This window comes from Pomacea canaliculata, linkage group LG11, assembly GCF_003073045.1.
Source record: "Pomacea canaliculata isolate SZHN2017 linkage group LG11, ASM307304v1, whole genome shotgun sequence".
NCBI classification, from domain to species: domain Eukaryota; kingdom Metazoa; phylum Mollusca; class Gastropoda; order Architaenioglossa; family Ampullariidae; genus Pomacea; species Pomacea canaliculata.
In genome coordinates this window covers 24,087,469-24,102,944 of record NC_037600.1, presented here as the reverse complement: position 1 = coordinate 24,102,944, position 15,476 = coordinate 24,087,469, and the positions used below count along the sequence as shown (strand labels likewise).

Genomic DNA, 15,476 nt, shown 5'->3' with positions numbered 1-15,476 from the left:
TCTGACCCCAAGACACCGCGTGACGACAGTAGTCACGAGTTCTGGACACTCAAGCAATGGTGGAAACTATTTGTGACTGAGGATAAGCCTGACCCTCACATGACACCTGGGGTGTACAAGACGCTGGTAGCCAGGTAAAGACTAAAACAAGTGTTTATGCAAAACCTTTGAGACGTGTGCGACGTTTTGCCGCCGGACATTTAGCCAACAGAGTTTTCGACGCATTATATCAGAGAGAGACAGACAGAGAGACAGACAGAGAGAGACAGACAGAGAGAGACAGACAGACAGACAGAGACAGAGAGAGAGAGAGCTTACTTACTTCTCAAAGAATGAAAGTAACTACTAGATTACACAATAATTCTTTATTTCAAACAAATTTTACACACAGACTTCACAGACAGTTCACTTTGATTGTCACAGATTATGCGCAACAGCTTTGAGAAAATCTAAAACATCCTCCTGTGCGTACATTGCAACAAGCGCTTGCAGTCGTGTGTTGACTACTTCGTACTGCTTGTTTTTTCGCACCATGACGCCCATGGCAAGCTGTTCCATCATAAGCTCAGTGCTTGCCTGCTCCTTGCGTAACTTGCTGACAAGCCTGCCAAGTGTTGGGTGCGTGACAGACATTCGCTTATCAAAGGCACGGTGCCAGCCTTCCACCGAGTTTTTAGTTGTGGGCAGGTTGTCTCCCACACGATTGTAGCGACATGGCGACGTCGAATTTCGGGCGTCGACGGCGTCCTCGCTGCACAATGCCCAGCCATGTACATGTACTTTCAAAGTAGGCGAGGAAGTCTGAAAGCGTCTCGTCAGTGTCGGCATCCAGCGAGTCCATGAGCTGTTGAAACGCCTCGATGACGTCGTCAGGAGGCACGAACAGAGAGAGATGCTTACTTACTTCTCAGAATCTTGCACATGAATGAATGAAGCACTATCTCGAGGGAACGTGAGACAGATGACAAACAGAAATACTGTCCAGGTGGAAGGTGAACGTGAGAACTGGCAGAGACACACATTGATACAATGGCGAGAGAAATGTGTGAGCTAAGGGGCGTCACACACTTGACTTCGGCTAAAGGTCTCGCGTGAAATGCCGAAACCTCCGTCGACGAAACATACGTTGGCTAAACGTCCGGTCGGCAAAACGTCCGTGTACCCCTTTGAGAAGAGTATGGGTTGTGGTCTACAGCAAGGTCTGTAGGATGACAAAGCGTTTAAGATCTCTCTATGTTCTCGTCAGAGAAATCGTCAACTACGGCAAATGAAAAGAGTAAGGTTTTATGTAGAAGATAAGAAAAACAAATGGTAAACAAGAGCAGACTAGTAGTATGGTGGTAAGATATGGGTTTGTCACAACTCGAGGGAACAATGGCCTTGGGTTGATTTTTCATCTCGAAGTCCCCTGATTACTTATACTCTCTGTGTTCTTTACACAGCCGTCAGACCACCTGTCGTCTTTTAGTCTCGTCTGACGAGATTTACATCTTTAACTTCACGCGAATATCCTCCAAGTTTTATAACACCGCGTGTTACACCTGTGGTCTCTATAAACAAGGAGGATTACTATAGATCAGTGGTTCTTAACCTTTTTTAAGGTACCGAACCCCCAGTTTCAAATGCTTAGTAACCGAACCCTTCTTTAGTGATAAATCAAATAAGATTTTGTTTCAAAATTCAAGACATAGGTATATGTTTTTTTACTGGTACACAAAATGAACCGTGCATGAACATCCCCTTGATCAAAGAACAAAACCAACACAGTGCATGAACTCACAGCAAATGACATACATGCAAATCAGTGTGACTTCTGCTGTTGTTTTTAACAGACTAGTTTAGATATGCGTGGCTTCACCTTGGCAAGTGCTACTCTGATGATGATGATTGATCATTGTCATTTTCACAGCAAAGTCTGCTCCTTTTCATTGTTTTTATGTCCAGCATCCTCAAAACGGACTGTTCGCAGAAATATCTTGAAACAAATGGTATAAAAAATTGCAGGGCTTTCTTAGCAATAATTGGGTACCTTTCCAACTGTCGACCAAAAACGTCAAAGGTGATGATGAATGATGATGATGATGATGATGATGATGATGATTGATGATTGATGATGATGATGATGATGATGATGATTGATTGATGATGATGATGACTTGATTGATGATGATGATGATTGATGATTGATTGATTGATCGATGATGATTGAATTGATGATTGATGAATGATGATGATGATTGGATGAGATTGATGATTGATGATTGATGATTGATGATTGAGATGATTGATGAATGATTGGATTGATGATGATGATGATTGAATGATTGAATGATTGATTGATTGATGATGATTGATTGATTGATTTGATTGATGATGATTGATGATGATTGATGATGATGGATGATGATGATGATGATTGATGATTGATGATGATGATTGATTGATGATGATGATTGATGATGATGATTGATTGACTGAATGATTGATGATTGTGATGATGATGATTGATGATGATGATGATTGATGATTGAGATTGATGATTGATTGATTGATGATGTTGATGATTGATGATGATTGATGATGATGATGATTTGATGATTGATGATGATGATGATGATGTTGATTGATTGATGATTGATTGATGATGATTGATGATGATGCTTGGATGATGATGATGATTGATGATGATGATGATTGATTGATGATTGATGATGATTGAATGATTGATGATTGATGATTGATGATGATGATTGATGATGTTGATTATGATGATTGATGATGATTGATGATTGATTGATGATGATGATGATGATTGATGATGATTGATTGATGATGATTGATGATGATGATGATGATTGATGATTGATGAATGCTTGATGATGATTGATTGATGATGATGATTGATGATGATTGATGATGATGAGATGATGATGATGATTGATTGATGATTGATTGATGATTGATTGATGATTGATGATGATGATTGATTGATGATTGATGATTGATGATGAGGATGATTGATTGATTGATGATGATGATGGATGATGATTGATGATTGATTGATGATGATGATGATGATGATTGATGATCGATTGATGATTGATTGATGATGATGTTGATGATGATGATGTTGATGATGATGATTATGATTGATGATTGATTGATGATTGATGATGATTGGTGATGGTTTGATGATGATGGATGATTGATTGATGATTGATTGATGATTGATTGTTGATGATGGATGATTGATTGATGATTGATTGATGATGATTGATGATGATTGATGATGATTGATGATGGATGATGATGGATGATGATGGATGATGATGGATGATGGATGATTGATGATGATTGATGATGGATGATTGATGATTGATGATTATGATTGATTGATGATGATGATTGATGGATGATGATGGATGATTGATGGATGATTGATTGATGATTGATGATGATGATTGATGATGATGAAGTTTTATAACGCGCATCACAAAGATGCGCTCAATGCGCGGTGATCCCGGCAGCCACCAAACTGCAGGTCAAACGAAAACTTCAAAAAAGTTTAAACAAGTGAGTCTTAAGATTCTTCTTGAAAGATGCAATACTATCAGACTCCTTGGTCGAGAGGGGAAGCGAGTTCCACAAAAGCGGGGCTACATTGGAGACTGACTGAACACTCGGTCGTTCAAGTCTGAAGTGTGCTGCTGAACGAAGGTTCCGCTGAGGTTGGTAACAGCGAATGAGTTCTTGCAGATAGACAGGCGCAAGGTCGTGATGACAGCCATAGGTTAAGGTTAATTTGTGCTCAATTCTCTTCTCCACAGGAAGCCAGTGTAGGTGACGAAGTACAGGAGTAATATGATCAGTTGTTTTCTTTCCTGCAACTATCCTCGCAGCCGTATTTTGTACTCGCTGTAGCCTCGACAACTCGCTCTTTGAAATCCCCCAGAGGCAGCTGTTGGCAAAGTCTAATGTAGAACCGATGAGGGACACAGCAACTGCATTTGCAGTCTTCTTATTAAGACTGGGTCGGAGTCGTCCAAGTGTGCGGATATAGAAATAACATGCCTTGACTACAGAACTGACATGATCAGACATAGTTAGAAGATTGTCAACATAGAGTCCAAGGTTCCGTACGGAGCTGGAGAGGGGAATTCTAGCTTGACCCACTTGGATGGAGTCTAGAGAGACTTTGCTAAGGCTAAGCTTGGAACCACATAGCATCGCTCTGTCTTCTCAATCATTAAGCTTGAGTTTATTCCTTCAGCATCCATGATTTACCTCTAAGCAACAATCTTCTACAGCACAAACTGCCTCACGCACCGACTCACTGTCAGTACGAAATGAAAAATAGAGTTCAGTGTCATCTGCAAACATCTTTACGGTTCACATTATGCTTCTCAATGAGAGACAAGCTGAGATGTGAAATAGAAAATAGAACGGGCCAAAACAGAGCCCTGCGGGACACCCCACAGCAATGAACTGTCACTGAAGAAGCTTGATTGACATCAACCTTTGTGTGCGATCACTGAGGTAGGAATGGAACCACTGCAAGACGGAACCACCAATGCCCACCTCCATCTGGAGACGAGTTAGTAGAGTGGTGTGATCAATGACATCGAAGGCCGCACTCAGGTCAAGGAGGACCACAAGAGTCACTTTCCCTGCATCCGCACTGCACAGAAGATCGTTCATAAGACAGAAGGGCTGTCTCACAGCTGTGCTTGGGTCTGTACGCCGACTGGAATTTATCCAAAATGCTGTAGCGGTCCAGGTGGACTGTCAACTGCTGAGCAACGACACGCTCCACAAGTTTCGAAACAAAAGGCAAATTCGACACAGGTCTATAGTTTTTACACAAGCTCGGGTCCAAGTTGTGCTTCTTTAAGACAGGCTTGATCACGGCTGTTTTAAATTGTCTGGATACAGAGGCAGAGAAAAGGCTAGCATTGACAATGCAAACTAGTACAGGAAGTAGAATGTCAAGGTGCTGGAGAAGAACACGAGTGGGGATAGGATCATCCACAGACGTGGTTGGGCTACAACGCCGAACTAACTTCAATAGTTCAACTGCTGTCACTGGTTGAGTTAGAGAGGGGCGTGCCACAAAACAAGTCACTGGTGTGCTCCACAGTATCAACCGAGTCACTGAAGCTGTCCATGATGGTCTTTATCTTGTCTTCAAAGTAAGCACTCAATGTACTGGCAGCGGTCTGGTCATCCATCTCTGGAAGAACAGGCGCCATCGCATCTTTACCCAGGAGACCATTCACAACTGAAAACATCTTGCGAGAATTAGAAACTTCAGAGCTTAGAATGTTTAAAACATACCGCGACCTAGCTTTGACAATGATGGCTGAACACTGGCTCCTTGTATGGCGATAAATCTGACGATCCACCTCCAGTCTACTCTTGGGCCATTTGCGCTCCGCCTGACGCCTGACCTTCTTGGCTTGGCGTACCTCTGGAGTAAACCACGCGGTATCAGGACGCTCAGTAATGACCTCTTTTTCTCAGGTGCAAACTTGTCAAGAAGAGCAGTCAGGGTGCTGTTGTACAGAGCCACAAGCTCATCCACATTGTCAGGAGGGGAGACCAGGAGATCAGAACACTGAATTATTATAGCGCCTATTCTCCACTGGCGGTTAATAGGAACAAGAAAAAGGTAAATTCTAAAACATAAATAGGCTGAACTTTAGGATTTATACTTTACTATTTCTTTTATTACATTTATTTATTCAACTTTTACCTTCAAAATCTAGTTTATGTAGAGCTCGTCAGGCATGTTCTTTTGTCCTGAAAACACAACCGGAAGTACTTCGGTCTGCCTGCGAGGAGAATGCGCCAGACCTGGTTACTGAAACTTTTTTCCGCTTTTGCAGTCCTTGCTACCAACATGTAGGACTGTGGTAGTTGTTTGTGTTTGCGGTGGTGTGTCATGTAAGGCTACAAACAGTTTCGCTCTTGTTAGTCCCGACAATGACAGTACATGACAGCGTTCACTGTCAACTGCCATGTCAGCTAGGTGTATACCGGCAACCACCGAGTCTCTCAGTGTCACTAGTAGTTATAATTTATGACGGATAGAAAAGGATGGTTTAATTCGGGAGATTCGGGTGGGAGGATTTCGTAAGAAGACAGGAGTGGGGCTTGTGTCTCGTTAATTATTGAACCATGATGTGCGCAGTGAGGGACACATTCAATATGACAACTTTCCACACGGTACAAGTGGACATTTTGTAATTCTTTCGTCAAATAGATTATCCTCATGGCTTGTATAATGGGGGGAGGGGTTGGGTTGATTTATTGTGACTAAGTTCCTGCTGCTGTTAAAGATGCGTCTCTATCAGAATATGAAAGGTAAACACCTGTTCGGCTGTGATCTTGGCTGGTCTGCAGTCAACATGTTCTTCTGCTAGCAGTTCTTCAGCGATTGTACTGATGTTCTTTAGCAGCTCATCTGAGAAGTTGGTAAGAGCAGGTAACTGTCATTTTTCTTCAGCCTGTCCCGCTCTTTGACCTCTTTCCGTAAGACTCACAGGTCGGCAGGTTGTCTGGTTCTAGTTTGATGATTTTAAAGGATGTTTGTGTTTTTCTTCAGCTATAAGCTGTACAAATCTGTGTAATGTTAAGTCCTTTGGTTGAGTACAAAATTGTTGTCTGTAAAAAAGTGGCCAGTGCTATATACGATGACCTCTCTTGGTTAAAATCCTAAGTCCTAAGTAGTTGTAAGTAGTTTGAGGTAACCCATTGACATTCAAGCCTTTAACCAAAGGCAACGTTTTATTTGCTGTCAAGATAGGTGCACAACTCTTTGACCCTTTGTGTATATTTCTTACATTAGATTAATTCCCTGGCTTTTGCGAAGAAGATATAAGAAAATGTTTAGATTCATTGTTATTGTGATGTTAAAGTCGGGAATATAACAGACAGGTCAGGATACAGACTTCTCGTTGTCTAAATTCTTTCAGGCGGTAGATGGCGCTTGTTTCTTCTGAGCCCTCCCTCTTGTTCATGCTCTCTCCTACATTGTTTTCGGTGCCTACAAAGCTCAACGCTTACTATCCGTTGGATAAATAACAGCCTTCTCCTGGCTCAAGTGTGTAGGACAGTGTGTCAGTGATTTACACCTGTTGTGAAAACAATTAAACATTTGACACAAGACAGTATCACCCACGGGTGCTTCGACTGCTCATAGCGAGAGTTTTTTTTTTAATTATTACAATGACAATGGTGATAACTTGACTGATGTTGTCTCTTCGCATATAATTTTTGTCTTGACGCAGTCATACCCTCCAAAGAAGATGCAATCTTTGCGAATAACATACCCTGGGTAACAAAGGAACTCAAATTCGTATTGAATACTAAAAAGCGTATAATTTATACCTGAATTGTATATGATAAGAAAGTAGCAAACAGGGAGGTGCGGAATACCACCAGGAAGGCAAATAAAAGGTACAAGAACTAAGCTGAGTAGCAGTTGAGTATTCTTGCTTTGTATCGCCATGCAGCATGTTGTTGAACTGGTCATCTTTGAAGAGCTGTGGAATCTGAGGAACCACACAAACTCTTTCATCTTTGCCGACTTGTAGAGTAAATGTTTTCATGCAGGTATCGGAAAACTGGTGAAGTCCAGTCCATGGCTTTCACAAAGTTCTTCATCAAACCTGCGTTGACGTGAAGGATTTTGTGAGCCTGGATGAGACCTGGGTGATGGATATTCGTTTCTCTAGCTGCTACATTTTGTGTGAGAGTCCATTTCTTCCGCAAGTATTGCAGTTTCCTTGCTCTCACATCTCAGGGTTAAGGTTACCACTCACATCTTCAAATCACCACAAAGGTGCCAGCTGTACATGTTATACTCAATGGAATTCAGTCGCTACTTTAAGTTACAGTACGTGTCTTTCATGTGGACAGCACGTGCTCCTGCAATACATGGAAGACGGTTTCCAGTGTGCAAAAGCTCAGCCTTAATACTCAGTTTCCAAGAGTCTACAAGTAGTCTCCTGTCTTGTGGGTCATCAGTTGTTTCTATGGCATTCATGAGGCCCTCAATATCGGAACAAACTACAGTGTACCATGTTACCTTCCTTCCTAAAGAAAAGCTACACCTACAGCGCCTTCCATATGAAGCAATTGTGATATCTTCTTTTAAGAAGATTCCATTGTTGGAGTCTTCAATCGAGCAGTTATGTCTTGTTCTTGGATAAGTTCAAATCAAGAACCAGGTCATTTAGTTCTTCCTGTGTTATTCTGTGTTGGGTGTTGATGATGCACCACAGTGAACTTCTGGATGACAGAATGCTGACTGACCAGGAGAAGAACAGGTCAGTTCACCAAAGTCATAAGTGGTTTGTTTATAACGTGCAGAAAACAATAAATACTTAAGAACAATGGAGATTATTACTAATTTATAACACATTCTGTTCTGGACATGTTGCCAAAGATTTTGTATCGAAACATCTGCATTAAATATTTATTTGTTTATACTAGATTATGTGGTCCGGCGACAACAGTGAATGTGCCATGCACATGTCCTCCACGTGTGAGTGTCAAGACCCTGGGTCAGGCCGTGTGGTGGACAGGAGAGTGCTATACTGCTGTAATCACACTCTTCCCGGAGCAAGTTCACCTGCTACACACGGCGCCTCCCACACTCTTTGTCACCGGACCGCCCGGTACAGGTAAAACTGTGGTGCTGCTGCTGATGGCCATACAGTGGCTGCGGTGTGGTCACCACGTCTACGTTGTCAGCACGTGGGATGGGATTCTTGCAGCGTGCAGCATGTTGTATCACCTGTTGCTGCAGACAGTAAAGACACAACAGTCAGAAGGTGTATCACCCGGTCAGCCTCACCTCCTGCAGTATGATCTTGATTTCGATAGTGACGTGGAGAAGGCCGTCAACGACTTGTCACAGGCGGCGAGTGGAGGGTCGTTGTACGTCATCGCTGATGACGTAGAGTCTTGTGACATGTGAGTTGTACAGAGTGTGACGTATTGATAAACACAGGTAGATGGCGATCGCTTTTATCTCCTAATCGCTACCACGTTTTTACCAGGTGATAATTCCTAAATGGTTGTAACATCTCACGGTGGCGTTGTAAGCTGAAAGTAGATGTGTTACATCGGCTGTTATATAGATTGTATAGCAACACGTGTCATTAATGTGACGGCATTACGTTAAGCACGATACATAAACACACATATTAGTGACAGTAAACAGTGTAACACGTGTAGCGACATGCTCTGTTACTGTCCTAGGTGGATGATTTTGTGTGACAAGCTGCTGACACGAGTTCCTCGTCTCCATCTGTGGGCGGCAAGTTGTTTCCATGGAGACGCACCTGACGGCTGGCAAGTGGAATATTTAACCAGACCCCTCCGCTCTCCTCCGGCCGTCGTCAGGGAATTCGAGCAGGACGAAATGATCACTACACACCGTTATGTCCTCCCCTACAAAGAGGGAGGTTTACCCGACCATACAGACGGCCCGCCGGTCAGACGACTGTATCACCACGAAGGTCAGGGTCACTCAGGTGACTGGCCAGGTGACTGTGTCAAGTGCGGTCGTAAGGTGGCCGAGTTCCTGCACAGTCTCCATAATGGTGTTACAGGTCGGTGTGGGTATTGTGTGGTGTAACGTTGTTTACAGTTAAATACTTACTTGTGTGATAAAAAAAAAAACAGGTGACAAACAGCCTTATGATGAACACATTGTGTGAGTGACGTGTTTCTGTCAGTTTTTATCACGTTATATTGTAGGTTTTATTGTAATTTGTAGCGTTGACAACCCATCGAGACAGCGAATTTGAATCCGTTGCTACCATTCTGGTGGTAGTAAACAGCGCCCTTAGGAAAAATCCACCACCTGCTCTGCCGCTCGACGTTATTCTGCTGACTGTCCCTCGTCTTCAAGTTCGACACAGATTCTGAATTTGCCAAAACTTTGCTGTGTTGTCATTTCTACTGGATCATGTTCCCCCCTCCCACATCATTTGCAAACTCCCTTATACAACCTGCTTAATACTTCGAACATTCACAGCCATCGTTAAGTTTCTCTGATTCGTTGTCAGCATCAGTATCAGCATAATCAGAGTAAACTAGTTAATGTCATCATCTGGAACACCATCTGGAAAAACGACCGACCAATTCAACATTGTTGTATGAGGACAGGAGACTGCCTGGCATACCCCACAGAACTGAACACTTGCCTCTATGTTGGGCTTTTCAACGCCCAGTGAGAGCGGTCTGTGGCGCAACGGTTAGCGCCTGTCACTAATACAGTGAATGTTGGCTGTCCTGGGTTCAACTCTCGTCTCGGGCACGCTGTTCTTTCTCTGCACATGTTTACAGTGATGGCTGCCTTGCCGTGATGTAGCCATAAGTGCTGGCACGGCGTAAAACACCACCTCCGCTCTTTCAACGCCCAGTCTGTAACGTCAACACACTGTTTGACATCTGCAGTCGAATGACTGGAATTACCAAGGCGATCCCGCTGCCTACAGCCTGTCCTGCTTGGCAGCTGGCACAAGTGTTTTGTGACTATTTTGCTAACAAGATTTCGGACATTCGGTCATCTTTGGACTCAATATCGGTGCCTGACAGCATCTCTTGTGATACTGGGATACTCCTGGGATACTCTCTGATCAAATTTCGACCAGTTTCTGATGCTTGATATCAATGTGTTAAACAATTATCCCCAGTTTCCAACTTGTCTTTTTCTCTCAAAGATCATAGAGAAAGTAGTGTTGACACAGCTGTGGGCCTACTTACAAGAGCACCAGCTCATCCAGCTTGTTCAGTCAGCATAATTATAGACCTTGTAACAGAACTGAAACTACTTTAACTAAAGTGAACACCTACATATTATCTGCCCTTGACAGTGGTGATGTTTCTGCCTTAACTCTACTGGAGCTGTCTGCAGCATTTGACACCATACACCACTCTCTGCTCCTTTATATACCACACACCCTCTAAGGGATTTCTGGACCTGCACTAGCGAGGTTCAACTCCTGTCTCACTGACAGGACGCAGACTGTGTGATGATGGTCAGACATCTCGCCCTGCTCCACTTTCTTGTGGCGGCCATCAAGGCACAGTACTCGGCCCTCTTCTGTTTATTGTGTATGTGAAACCACTTTCATCTTGCATCCAGTCTCACAAGGTATCACGGCTCGGGTGGCACTACAACACACTCGCACCAGACAAATACGCGTTCTTTCAAAAAAACACAAAAAAGATTGCCTGAGGCTGTCCAAATTATGTCATTAGGTTGTTGGGTGGCTCAGGACTTTACACACTACTTCACTCAGAAGCATACATTATAATCATTCGCCTCAACCACTATGCTCTAAAGTTAAAGATAACTGCAATAATTCATCCAAAGTTTACCAAGCACAAAGTTCCAACTCTTATTATCTATCATATTGTCTTATTGTTTATAATTCCACTAGCAGTCTTGGCAGTCTTGAATACTCTACTTACTTTTCGCCGCTCTTCACAAGTCTCGCAGCAAGAATCCATAAATATGAATAAGACACACACTGGCTGTACGCACTGGCTGTAAACACTGGTTGTACAGACTGGCCGTACAAACTGTCTGTACCCAAAGGTCACATGGGAAGTAATCCACAGTTACGACACAGGGCTCCTAGCTCACTTGCTGCTGAACGTGGAGCCAAATCCGTTGATCTCGGAATGGTTCTATTGTTATTCTTCTTTCTAGTAGAACTCCAAATCTTCCATTCCATACTCTTGAAACCTGTAACTCGAAGTTACAATATACTTCTATTTTCAACCATATTTTCTAATCCACACAACTTCCTCTCATACGTTCGTACTTTAAAATTTACATAAGTTGTATTACCATTCCATAAACAAAAACTCAACAAAAAGTTGCCATACCTCGTCTACGCGAGGTTACTCCATAAACGGGTGAGTACCGCGCCGTATCCAACGTGGATGGACACTACCCTCTACTTTACACCAATCTTACTCGGGAGATGTACACTCGTGACTCAGCATGTCTATCTTTCTCTCTATCTTTGGCCTGAATAACTTTCCACAACTCTGATTCACCAAACCTACCGCTGAACAGTGTTCATTAAACACCTTGTCATGTTTTTAACATTTTCCAGTCTAATATTTTCGTCCATTACACATACACTCGACATACACGTTTAGTCAATGAGCCACCAAAGGGTTAAACATTACGAAAAACACAAGAGTCACGGACTGGTCCGTGACACAAGGTTTCTCATCAACCATATGCTGATGATACACAGCTGTACAGCTCCACTCCACTAATTGAGTCTCACTGTGCTACCAGCACCATAGAAGTCTGTATTCATGAAGTCAGAGACTGGATGGTGTAAAACAAACTTAAACTCAATGATGATAAAACGGAAGCTCTCCTATGTTCTAGAATAAGAAATCCAACTTCACTCGTTTGTCCACCAAGTGACATTAGGGTGGGAGAAACCAACATCACCTTTGTGTCCTCCATCAGGAACCTGGGATTCATTGTCACTGCAGAGATGACTCTTGATAAACAAGTTACAGCTGTCTGTCAGTCTGTCTATTATAAACTACGTGAGATCAGCGCCATCCGTCACATTCTGTCTACACGTGTTACCAACACTCTTGTCTGTGAGTTTGTTCTATCCAGACTGGATTGCTACAACTCCTTGCTTGCTGGCTGCTCTGTATACCTTCTTCACAAACTCCAGAAAGTACAGAAGTCCGCTGCACGCCTGGTGCTTAGAGCGAGGAAACGGAACCAGCCACGCCTCTCCTTCGTTGCATACACTGGCTTCCCATACGTTCTAAAATCCAGTACAGACTGTCCGTGCTGTTTTTTAATTTCTTTTCTGGCACCTGCCCTGATTATTTCTCTGAACTTCTCTTCCCTTAGATCCCAGCTAGACAACCGCACTCCTCGTCTGATGATCGTCTCCTGACTCTTCCTATCATCAAAACAACAACATATGGCCAGAGGATGTTTAGTTATTGTGCAGCGAAACAATGGAACTCTCTTCCTTTCCATACCCACCATTTACCCTCTATTGAATCCTTTACATGTGCACTGAAAACTACCCTTTTCCATAATGCTCGTCCATTTTACACCCTTCTTTTGCAATAGCATGCTCCTTATAAGTGTCAGTATGCGCTTTACAAATTTTGCATTGATGAGGATGATGATGATGATGATGATGATGATGATGATGATGATGATGATGATGATGATGATGAATGATGATGATGATGATGATGATGATTCATATCCATGTATCTGTCAGTGTGTAGGCTGTATTTGTGACAAGTGACTTACAGTATAGCTTGCTAATGTTCACAGAGAGGGGCATAGCAGCATCTACAACAGTCAGGTCCACCAGCGACGGCACAACACCACCGAGTGTACAGTGGAGAGACGTGCTGGTGTTGTGCCCTTATAAGCTTAAAGACAAATCGAGTATGGTGAAGGAACTGCTAGAAGCGGGTATCCCAGTGCGGGTGATGACGGATGATGACATCGAGGACGTGGCCACGGCCCGCAGTGACGTGGTGTGGGTGGCGAGTGGACATCGTGTTTGTGGTCTGGAGAGAAAAGTCGTCGTGTGTGTGGAGAAACATCAGTCTGAGTCTGAGTCTTCCCGACTTTCCATAATGTCCCGCTGTAAATCACAGCTTGTTATTGTCGTCCCTGATTACTCCTATCGTCAAAGTTTTTCCTCTTCTAGTCTCAGTCCATCAGACTTCCTCATCATATGATGTGATACACATGATGTAATTATATTTTGTTACATCATGAGGTCCGTGTCTGTGTTTACACAACAACAGTTATTGTTAGTGGCTGCAGTTCTATCGCCTAAAATACAAAATGTCTTTGTACATTACTTTCCTTTTTTTGGAAGAAATATTAGTAGTGTGTGTGTGTGTGTGAGGCCTTTCCTTTGAGTGCGTTTGTGCGTGCATGGCGCGGGTTAATGGTTGGAAGAGAGAGAGTATAGTATGCTTTGTCTATTATTATGACTATTATTATTAAGAATGAAGTTTGTCTGTGTTCGGTCATGTTGGTTGGTTATGTTGTAAAAGTTTGTGTTGTACTTTCTCATAGAGTGTTGGGAGCCCTATGATGCCCAGTTTTCTTAGGTGGATCCGCTGTGACATTTATATCAACATGAACAAGAGACCCCTCACACACACACACCAAACTACATCAGCATGAAATTATTGTTCAAACACCATTCACAGACCCACACATGCACAATGCAATCTCTGTCTCTCTACGATGACCAAAGCTCGATGAGTACAAAGCTATGTACTAAGACAACCATTCACAGCCATATTTAGCGTCCTTAGTAACACCAGGACAAAGAAACGGAATGAAAGAAGCAGGCGACATGTCCGAGGAACTCTATTTACCTGTGTGTGTGTGTGTGGTTTTTTTTTGTGTGCTTCAGTTATTTCATCATGATTTCATTTATTATATGAATGATGACATTGCCCACATGATGATGATGGTGATGATGATTGATTGATGATGATTGATGATGATTGATGATGATGATGATTGATATGATGATGATGATGATGATGATGATGATGATGATGATGATGATGATGATGATGATGATGATGATGATGATGATGATGATGATGAAAGAAGTTATAAAATGCAGCATCTCGACTAAGGTAGATCACACAGCGCAGACCATTGATGATAAATGAAACATAAAAGCCAGTGGACAATGAGGTACGTACATATAGACACACCGAACAACATAAAGATGAGGTACACGATAGCAGCCAGTAAGCAGTGAGGTATGTATAGACACAGTCAACATCATAAACATGAGGTACAAGAGTAGAAGGTACAGCAATGGATGAAGGTATGAAGGGATGAAGATACTATACACAGTGTCAGATGGAGTCGTTACAAGATGGTTAGCATGACAGACAGTATTGCCAGGAAGTTAAGATAGTAATTCAGGGATAGTACTTTGTGAACAGACATGTTTTCACAGAGCGTGTGAATGTAGCCTTGTAGTCCGAGTGGCGATTTGTGCGGTTTACAGCATCAAAGACTACACACGACAGGAGCAGAGGATGGCAATAAGTCTGTAAGCGGAGATTGGGGGTCAGAGGGGCAGTGGTCAGTTCGGTTCCCAAGTCTACGTAGAGCGTGAGACACTGGTATCAGTGCTAGGCCACTTGCTGACAGGACGAACCCCACACAATAATAATGTGAAGAGAGCGCAATTGACACAGTAACCATGGGTATGACATGATCAACACCACCAATCTAGGATATCCTTTAGTACTTGAGTCAGCTCTTTGACTGGGTGAACTGAGAGACATCTAGCAGGTCCCTGATACTTTTTGTAGACAAATCAAATCAAAATCAAAACAGACTTTACTGTCAGTCGAGGAGACCCAGGACAGAAATTTGTCTTCCCTCACAAGGGCAG

At 42.8% G+C, this 15,476-nt stretch overlaps 1 protein-coding gene across 1 annotated transcript; it reads left to right on the top strand.

Annotated features, from left to right (window-relative positions):
• The first annotated feature begins 8,636 nt into the window (after positions 1-8,636).
• LOC112574813 lies at positions 8,637-13,893 on the top strand. The gene is made up of 3 exons (XM_025256130.1): positions 8,637-8,979; positions 9,268-9,620; positions 13,361-13,893. Exons 1-3 carry the CDS (start codon positions 8,711-8,713, stop codon positions 13,774-13,776), a joined length of 1,038 nt encoding a protein of 345 aa, XP_025111915.1. The 5' UTR covers positions 8,637-8,710; the 3' UTR covers positions 13,777-13,893.
• Positions 13,894-15,476: the final 1,583 nt, after the last annotated feature.

Excerpts from the sequence above, each read along its gene's own strand:
- LOC112574813 (XM_025256130.1), top strand. The coding sequence starts at position 8,711 with ATGGCCATACAGTGGCTGCGGTGTGGTCACCACGTCTACGTTGTCAGC. Across the intron at positions 8,980-9,267 it reads GACGTAGAGTCTTGTGACAT|GTGGATGATTTTGTGTGACA; the intron begins GTGAGTTGTACA and ends TTACTGTCCTAG. Across the intron at positions 9,621-13,360 it reads TCTCCATAATGGTGTTACAG|AGAGGGGCATAGCAGCATCT; the intron begins GTCGGTGTGGGT and ends TAATGTTCACAG.